General features: G+C 31.3%; 1 protein-coding gene across 1 annotated transcript; it reads left to right on the forward strand.

Moving 5' to 3' along the window:
- Positions 1-636: 636 nt before the first annotated feature.
- Positions 637-9,692, forward strand: LOC111711209 (uncharacterized; the record flags this gene model as incomplete). Its single annotated transcript, XM_023485497.1, is given in 4 exon segments — positions 637-757; positions 8,215-8,313; positions 8,432-8,514; positions 9,470-9,692. Coding segments are annotated over 4 exon segments (434 nt in total), but the record flags the coding sequence as incomplete, so codon positions are not given.
- Between the last annotated feature and the right edge of the window lie 1,129 nt (positions 9,693-10,821).

Below are 10,821 nucleotides of genomic sequence, written 5' to 3' on the forward strand. Positions count from 1 at the left end.
CCTACTGAGGTGGAAAGATTTTTAACTGAGATTTATTAAAGCATTAACCAAACTAAAATGTTTCCTTTATGTCTGCAGAATGTATAATATATTGTATATGATAAACCCTAGAAGCTAGTTTACACTAGAGTTAATAGTGGAAAATTCTAAAGAAAAGAGTGAAATATGAAATAGATAATTCTTTCAATTTAATAACTTTTAAAAGTTTAAAATAGGAATTTATAACTGTCATCTCAGCGATAAAAGGATAAAAGCTGAAATTCAAAACTATGATATTTCTTTCAAGTTTGAAAACTTAGAAAATATTAATCATGATACTGTTTGCACAATTTAAATATAAATAAATCATTCAAATTTCAGTTATAATAATGATAAAAAAAATAATAATACTGGTAAAAAGAATAGAATAATGATAATAAACTATAATATAAACTATTATTATTTAAAAAAAAATAAAGATATTAATATAGATATCATCCTAAAAATGGCATATTATAACCTCCTGTTCCTTTCTACTAAAATGATAATATTTAGATGAACAAATAATTTGTTGGCACCTCTCTCTGCAGAACTAACAATTCATATTATAATCATACATCAAAAAAATGATAACACTAATGATAATGATACTTGTAGTTCCCCCTTCAACAGTGAAGTTCAGCCATGAGAGTTCTGAAGGAGAGGAGAGAACTAAGATCTCTTGTAGTGCGGACGGAATCTATCCTTCTCCTACAGCTAGAGTTTACTGGAAGGACGGGTAGGTTTTAAATCATGGTAAAGGAAATGATTAATCGCCTAAATCTTTGCAACATGATGGTGTAAACCTGTAATATTTTAAACTTTGACTACTTGATCAAAAATTATTCATGGTTTGAATATCAATAGTTTTCAACATTAGGTTGTAAAGATTAAAAGATTAGAAAATTAGAAGCGAGTAATCAGTTCTTTGAAAGAACACTATAAAGCATGCACTTAAAATCAAATTAATAACTAATTAAGGATGGGTACGCATACTTTACATTCATATTTAATTCATATTTTTATTCAACTACAAAGCATGATATATATTACAAATAAGCAATCACAATTTACTATGCAGTTTGGACCCGCCTAACCAGGATGGTTGTTTTGAGTGGTTGGCCCTAAGTTAATTAACGATACTGAATATAATTGGTTACACATATCAAGTTATGTTTTTGGATAGGTAAATCCCTAATCTTTTTCTGTAAGAAATCATAGCTAACAAAACTCAAATAAAAGAAAAACTCATCATCGGATTGGAATTAAATGATATCAAACCGTCACACGCTGAATCTGCGTAAAAAAGGGCGCTATTAATTTTTGGATGGATGGGTCATCAGCCTTAAATCTTTGCAGGATGGGATTGGCGCACTTAACCTGTTATCAATTTTGTAAAGTTAAAAGTTCACTTGTTGACTAAATATTTCGAAACAAACTTTTTGCCTAAATCAAGATTGAAATGGACTTAAATTGTAACTGATAAACACATTTAATGATCTCAATTCATATATCTGACCAAAACCATACAACTTTAATCTATTTTGCGTGGTTTAAGGCAGTAAAAGTAAAAAAACGGGATTTGTAGGGCAAAGTTCCAAATGATGTTTTTAATATCATATTATTGAATTTAGAATACAGTCTGTCAGTAAACACTTTTTCCACTCGTTGGTTCAAAATATGAATTTATATTAAAATATAGTTGAAACTGCCAACAGATACATGACACAGATGAATTGGTCTTGTGTATATTTATAATATTTTGAATTTAAATTCACACATTTTGAAATTTATTTTGAAATTTAAGGTTTTAAATTTTCTATTTTGTTTTTATTTTATTCTTAAACCTTGCTTGAAATTTATTTATTTTTGGGAATTTGGGCGAATTATATTTTTTTTATTTTAAACCTATATATTAATAGTTTATATCTTTATTTTAAAATATATATATATATTTAATTTTCGTCTTATTTTTTAACCTTGTCTGAAATATTGTTATATTCTTAAACATTGGGTGAAAAATATTTGTTTTTTCCCTAAACATTGGGTGAAATATATTTTTTGATCTTTAAACCTTGCTTGAAATATATTTGTTTTAAATTTAAACCTTGCTTGAAATATATTTCTTTTATTCTTAAACCTTGCTTGAAATATATTTGTTTTATTCCTAAACCTTGGATGAAATATATTTGTTTTATCTTTAAACCTTGCTTGAAATATATTTGTTTTATTCCTAAACCTTGCTTGAAATATATTGGTTTTATCTTTAAACCTTGGATAAAATATATTTGTTTTATCTTTAAACCTTGCTTGAACTGAGCTCTTCCAAAGACTATATATGACAGACATATTAGAACCTAGATGCGCTCTTCTGAAGACTATAAATGACAGAACTATTACAACCGAACTGAGCTCTTCCAAAGACTATATATGACAGAACTATTAGAACCTAGATGCGCTCTTCTGAAGACTATAAATGACAGAACTATTACAACCGAACTGAGCTCTTCCAAAGACTATATATGACAGACATATTAGAACCTAGATGCGCTCTTCTGAAGACTATAAATGACAGAACTATTACAACCGAACTGAGCTCTTCCAAAGACTATATATGACAGACATATTAGAACCTAGATGCGCTCTTCTGAAGACTATAAATGACAGAACTATTACAACCGAACTGAGCTCTTCCAAAGACTATATATGACAGAACTATTAGAACCTAGATGCGCTCTTCCAAAGACTATATATGACAGAACTATTACAACCGAACTGAGCTCTTCCAAAGACTATATTTGACAGAACTATTAGAACCTAGATGCGCTCTTCCAAAGACTTTAAATGACAGAACTATTACAACCGAACTGAGCTCTTCCAAAGATTATATTTGAAATAACTATTAGTACCTAGATGCGCTCTTCCAAAGATTATATTTGACAGAACTATTAGAACCTAGATGCGCTCTTCCAAAGACTATAAATGATAGAACTATTACAGCCGAACTGAGCTCTTCCGAAGACTATAAATGACCGAACTATTACAACCGAACTGAGCTCTTCAAAAGACTATATTTGACAGAGCTATTTGACCCAAAATGCATTGTTCTCAAGACGATAAATGACAGAACTATTACAACCAAACTGAGCTCTTCCAAAGACTATATATGACAGAACTATTAGAACCTAGATGCGCACTTCCAAAGACTATATATGACAGAACTATTACAACCGAACTGAGCTCTTCCAAAGACTATATTTGACAGAACTATTAGAACCTAGATGCGCTCTTCCAAAGACTATAAATGATAGAACTATTAAAACCGAACTGAGCTCTTCCGAAGACTATAAATGACAGAACTATTACAACCGAACTGAGTTCTTCAAAAGACTATATTTGACAGAGCTATTTGACCCAAAATGCACTGTTCTCAAGACGATATTTGACAAAACTATTAGAACCTAGATGCGCTCTTTCAAAGATTATAAATGACAGAACTATTACAACCGAACTGAGCTCTTCCAAAGATTATATTTGACAGAACTATTAGTACCTAGATGCGCTCTTCCAAAGATTATATTTGACAGAACTATTAGTACCTAGATACGCTCTTCCGAAGACTATATATGACAGAACTATTAGAACCTTGATGCGCTCTTCCAAATACTATATTTGACAGAACTATTACAGCCGAACTGAGCTCTTCCAAAGACTATCTTTGACAGAACTATTAGACCCAAAGTGCGCTCTTCCAAAGACTATATATGACATAACTATTAGAACCAAGATGTGCTCATCCATAGAATGAATATACATAACTAGACCATTTGGATGTGCTACTACAAACGACTACTGTATACAACAAGGTGGTCTATTGTGGTCTTTATACAGACTGTAAATAGACAACAATAGACCACCTTGTTGTATACACAGGCTATATAAAGTTATAGACTTACTAAACCAATTCACTATGATTTAAAGGTTTGCAAGCCCTCACACAAAAAATGAGAAATTTGCTGATTACGTCTTGAAAATTAAAGCTAAAAACAAGTGCTTTAACGTTCTAAAATGTAGATGTTTAGGGCTACCCAAAAAGTAAAAGTGAGATAGAGCGGTACAAAGTACAAAGTGCTATAAACAATGGATTAGTATTGCTTAATTATTAGTTACTGTGTTGATGAGAATAAAAGTGTTTAAATTAGTTAAAAAGTTGTTAAACAGGATGAAAAAGTTAGAAAATACTCTAGAATAGAATTAGAACTTTCAAATTACTCAGATCTTAGACAAGGTTTCTCTCAGAGTTTTAAATGATAATACTTTTGTTCAATGCAAGCAAGCTTTTATTTCGAACCCATTATTATATTTTAAAGGAGTGCTTGTGAGATAATGAGATTTGAGATTTCAGTTCTGATTGTGCTAGCTTCTTTTATTTTTGCAAACAATTCCTGTAATCATCGTTGTCACGTTTTGACTGAATAAACCTTTGGTAGACATCCCTTTGCCAGAATTTTATGTATGACAAATGAAAGCTAAACACGTGATTCTAGACAAGTGTTTCTCAGAATAAATGTCTACGCGAGCAGCTCCTCTGATTTGAGAACTAAAAACTATAAAACACTCAGGATAGACCTAGGGTTAGGAAACTTCTCCAGATTAGAACTAGCACGAGGAAACTGTTCCAGAATAGACTTAGAACTAGGAAACTTCTCTAGGATAGAACTAGAACTAGGAAACCACTCCAGAACAGAACTAGGACTAGGAAACTGCTCAAAGTTAGAACTAGCACTAGGAAGCTGTTCCAGAATAGACTTAGAACTAGGAAACTTCTCTAGGATAGAACTAGAACTAGGAAACCACTCCAGAATAGACCTAGGGCTACGAAACCACTCCAGAATAGAACTAGCACTAGGAAACTGTTTCAGGATAGACTTAGAACTAGGAAACTTCTCTAGGATAGAAATAAAAACCACTCCAGAACAGAACTAGGACTAGGAAACTACTCCGAATAGTACAAGGACTGGAAACCACTCCAGAATAGAACTAGGAAGCTTCTCAAAGTTAGAACTAGCACTAAAAAACTGTTCCAAGATACACAAATAACTAGGAAGCTACTCTAGGATAGAACTCGAACTAGAAAACTACTCCAGGATAGAACTGGAACTAAGAAAATAATTCCAGGATAGAACTATACCTAGAACTAAATCCTGTCAAGTGTGAAAAGACTTGAACGAATAAAGTGCACAGTCCCTTTAAAGCTTGAAAGTTGAATGCTTGGTCTGGGGGTCTACTGACCATTTATTAAAGACCTAATATCATCAAATATATGTTATGTCATAGCAAAGATTAACCGAGATTTATTTAAAAACTCAACAATTTTTTCAACGTTTTTTCTGTATTAAAAAGGTTTAAGAGTAAAAAGGAAATAAGAAAGAAAAAGGTGAGAGAAAAAATGCATTATTTGTGAGGTTAGTTTTATCAAAATCTTTAGACCGTAAAATGTCTCCCTTGCATAACTAACCGGAAAGGGGATTATTAATTCAAGTAACCCTCCTTTTAAAAATAGTGTCATGTCTGATTCACAATATAACCCTGTAGACTTATCCTGAAGAAACAATGAAGTAAATTGTCAAAATTTAACGCATTTTCGACGATATCTTCCTCGTATTTACTTTATATAAAAAATTAACTAAGTTTCTAGATAATCCGGTGTTTTTCATAGTTTATTCTGCGATTAAAGTTTAATTAAATAACTTTTTATGCATTTATCACGGATATAATAGATTAAAAGATTGAGGGAAAGCATTTTTTGCTTGATTATTGCACCTCTAAAGGGAGTGTTCGCGAAAAATGAAAGGGGGTATAGGCTTACGGCGAAAAAGAAGCTAAAAATAATCGACGACTGTTGTTTGTATTATCTGAATGAAAGTTTGGAATTAAATATTGATCATTCTACGATCCAAGTTGAATGTTGCAACTTTCTGAATTTGTATGGACGCTACATTCTTCAGTATAAGTCATTTTTAACAATTTTCTCCTTATAGACGCAACAGATAGAAGTAAGATTAGTAGCAATCAAAGCGCTTATTTTTCGCCGCAAGCCTATACCCCCCCCCCCCCCCCCCCCCTTCACTTTTCGCGAACACTCCCTTTAAAGGGACTGTAAACGTAATTTCAAGTGACCCTCCTTGCAAAGATGGCAATGTCATTTCTTTATAAATTTTCTTTCATATTCGATATTCATCAAGGAGAATTTTCTTCTTATTTATCTCATCTTGGTATAGATAGTTCTAAAGCAAGAATGAGTTCTTCAAATTAAAAAAAATGAAATATATCCTTTAGCCTTTCCTTATTGCTTTCATATTTGTTTATGCACGAAAAACTCAACATGCTTTTTTTCAAAATGAAAGATTTCGACGTAAAATAGCTTTTTTAATAAATCACTGAAAATTTCCCCTTTGCTGACGCAACCTTGCTATTTGTGGAATCTGATGCCAATTCTGTGCATAAAATGTTAACATTTTTCTTCACATTTTCGTCTGTTGCGCGATAGATTGAACACAACAGCTTTCCTGCACAATTACATAACATTGTTCTTAAACTTTAAATTCTTTTAAAAAGTGTAATCTTTAACGTAGGCAAATTAATTTGACATTTTTCTTGAAATACGTAATATTTTCTTGAAATACGTAATATTTTCTTGAAATACGTAATATTTTCTTGAAATACGTAATATTTTCTTGAAATACGTAATATTTTCTTGAAATACGTAATATTTTCTTGAAATACGTAATATTTTCTTGAAATACGTAATATTTTCTTGAAATACGTAATATTTTCTGCAGTAGCAGTATGCAATACATGCATAAAAGGATTTGAAAAATCAGATCATCACTTTTGTTACCGCATGTCAACAATTCAGTTTTCCTTGTCAAAACATGTTTTTAGGGTAAAAAATCGTGTATGTAATACTTTGATTGCGTAGTTAAATCCAAGTCCCAAATATTGTAAAATGTACACTCGACTCTCTAATTTCTTAAGGCTAAAACTCTCCAAAGGAAGTGAGTTTTGCAACCAGCTCAAATTTTCTAATCTCTATTTCTTTGCAACACAAAGTCGTTATTTCAAACTTAGAATTCTGTTAGATCAAATAGTATAAGTTTGAAATATCCAAGGTCTACAACATCAGGTTGTATAAATATAAAGATTTTAAAATTTGAGTTTCTGGCAAAAACTCATTTCCTTTTGCCAATTACTCCCTGAAATCTAAATCTATAACCAAGCGCTTTGTAGTTCCAAATGCAAATGTCTAGGGCTACAAAAAATTATAAGTAAATAATTAAGGTAACTCAAAGGCTTATGCGTTGCGAGAATCCCAGTTATGAAAATTGATGTATAATTTGCATAGTTATCTAGATCCTTGTGTAGATGGTATCTATATAACCTGAGCTGGGAGCTTTAGAATGGTGGATATCAGGATTAATGCTTAATCCTCTCTTTTTGCTAATTTCGAGACTAACATAATCTCGAGATTATGTTAGTCTCAAGATTAATTATTTAGATCAACAAATTTAATTTGTTCGTTTTCTTGACTGGAAGGGCCTTCACTTAATTTCTCACCCATTTATTTATTAATACATTAGTTAAATTAGTTTTTAAAAATCTCTAACGTATTATTACTTATTTGTTAAAAATTGCGGTGGATAGAATTTATTTTCAAGGCTGTCATTGGTCAATACAATTTACGAACTATATTCCTGCACTCTCATTGGAGAAAACTATGAACGGATATCCAAAGAGAGAGAAAAAGAGTTGATTAAGGACTAAAATTGATAGGTTCCACAGTGGATATTCGGATTAAGCAGTCAGGATTAAACAATTATTTTCAGCAATTTTACTTTTTAGTTTTATAAATTACTAGCTGGGGAACCCAGCATTGCCTAGGGTACTCATAGTTACTGCCGCCGTTTACCCGCACATGGTCGTAAATTACAAATCTATCTATTTTTCCCGATAAAAGTCAACCCACTAAATTCTTATAATCTCAAAACCGAGCTAATAATTTTTCTGTGGCTCTCCCGGGTTCACCAATCAATATTTGAGGCAAATCGGTCAAGGGGTTCCTATTCCACATTTTTATGTGTCTTACTGTAAGATATTTTCTTTTCATTATTTAATGCTTACATTATGTATTTTCAGCGGATTAGACGGTGAGAGCGCAGAAACTGTCGTGGAGGAGAATTCAGATGGACTTTTCTCTATTCTACTCTCTACATCACTACACACAGAGTCCATCAGGTTAGATGATAATAATATTAATAATAATTAATAATAATAATAATAATAATAATAATAATAATAATAATAATAATAATAATAATAATAATAATAATAATAATATAATTATTATTTAAAGAGGAGTACAGCTTGGCTGTGAGATTTCTATCCCTGGAACAGATTTTATCATTAAAGAAGAACTAGTCATCAGTCCTACAATAAGTAAGTTTTACAGGGACTGCTGCAGAAACAATGGAGGAAATTACAAGAATAAAACCCTTTAAAGCTAAAATAACAACGATTTATTCTTATTGATCTGATAAAGGTTTAAAGGGTAAACCTCTTTTAATAGATGGTTATTTGAAATTTCAACGATAGTCTCTTGAAGAGAAAGTTATTTAATTTATTTTCTTCTGTTTATTCAAGTTCTGTTAACTCTTGACATTTCCGAAATGTTGTTTTATCCTCACCTTTCTTCTTACACAATATATTGTAGTTTAGTTTTGCACTGTTTCCCAGGATAGATCTGCATATGTGCTAATTTAACTGTTATTGTGCAAGTTTATTGCAGGGATAAAAGTAAAAATTCTCATTTTGCCAAATTTCAATATGAAAGGGAATATTCTAGTTTCAGTGGCTGTTACAGAAACATTCCAATTTTAAATATAATTTTCTAAGAGAAAACTGGGTCGGGTATAAAATAAATTTGTTTGAACTCCAGGAGCTAGCAATGTAGAACACATTGCCGTAAACCATAACACTAAAAAGCTAGGGGTGAAGGATTCTAAACTCAAACTTACTCTCTGGTTAGTTTATAGTTTTGAGCGGGAAAACTTGGAAACTTAAACCTTCAAGGTCCGATAAGTTGGATGAGAAACTGAAGAGATTGATTTTCACATTGAGCCGTTCTCAACAAGATACAGTACAAGGTTACCCACAAAGGATGGCATCTGAGATACGACTTTACAGAATTTATTAATTTTTTCCTGAAAATTTTCCGCATTTTTACAATTTTCCAAATCATCAATATTTTTAAGGCCAAGAACCGTCTATAATTTTCAACCCTCCGTTTCCGTCACTGTGAGTCTCATCGTTTACAAGTAACCCTGTATTATTAAGACTTTAAAAGCGATTTAAACTGGGTTTTGAAATTTTTTTTGAACTATTTTGTTTCTAGGTGCTGACCCGCGTATCTCCTCAGGAACATACTGTATAAACCCCTGCTTTCTTCTCTTGCTGCTAGTCCTGTATTGTACACAAACTGTACAGATGTACACAACAACCCCAGCTCTACCAATACACCTGTGATATTTTGTATGTAACCAAAGACGAGCATGAATGATTGATTGAGTGAAAATGTTATTATTTATTATTCATTTTAATAAAATATTAAATTATATCATCCGATTATATCATTTTACCATATTTATAATCTCCTTAGAGGGAATTGAATCCCTCTGTCCCGTTTTGCTATGATCGTAGTCTGTGTGTATTTTGAGTACTGACACTACTTGCTCAAGCTGCCTAATAGTTGGGTCAGTACTTCAAATAAAGCGTAGTTTTCAGTACTACGGGCAAAGAACTATTTCATATTCAATTACAACTTTTTATAGGTGATAATCTTGATTACTTTGTTACTTCTAGAATAATCCAAACATTTTCCTTTTATTCATTTCTGCATGGTGTAATTGGATTTCGATTCAGCCGTTTCCATAGTTATTTTAAACATACAGACAAAGAAATTGAGTCTTTACTTTGAGTTGCTACAAACTATGATTTTCTTAGATATTTCAAAGCGCTCCATTCCTTCAAATCTCCCCCNCATATATTTTCTTTAAAGAACCAATTGTAGATAAAAGTATCCTGATTATACATATATTTTCTTTAAAGAAATTATTCACATTATACATTCCAGGCTTTCTTAACCTTAGTGTGTCTTAAATCACACCAAACTGATATACATGAATACACAAAATCACCACATGATCATATTTTAAGGCATTCATTTTTCTTACAAGTTAACTCTTCTTGTTTTAAGCTATGAATTTAATTGTGTTACAAAAAATCTTGTGGCCCGTTAAAAATATAAAACTATAAAATATCCTAGCTTTTATATAGTTTCTGCAGTTTTGCAGAAACAGCATCTGCAAATGAAATTTAAAATAAAAAAAATTGTAAAATTTAATTGTTTTGAATATTTTATACTTTCCATCTGTATATGATTTGCATATACATGGCTTATGATTTATTAAATAATAGCTTCGGAACCCAGCTTTGCCTGCAATTCTAAACTTTATCTAAAAACTCAACCCATACAATTTAATATCTGTGAAACAAACTAAGAATATTTCTGTAGTTCTACGTCGAGTTCCCCAATACAAGTTTTAGGCAAATTGGTTTAAGGATTCCTGAGATATAATCAGACATACCTAAAAAAACGAAAAAAAACACACAAACAGAGATTTCTACTGTTTACATATAAAATATATATAGATAAAGGTATATACTTGGTTTTCTAGAGCGGTAAAA

The sequence above is a fragment of the Eurytemora carolleeae genome, unplaced genomic scaffold (genome assembly GCF_000591075.1).
Source record: "Eurytemora carolleeae unplaced genomic scaffold, Eaff_2.0 scaffold393, whole genome shotgun sequence".
Classification (NCBI taxonomy): Eukaryota; Metazoa; Arthropoda; class Copepoda; order Calanoida; family Temoridae; genus Eurytemora; species Eurytemora carolleeae.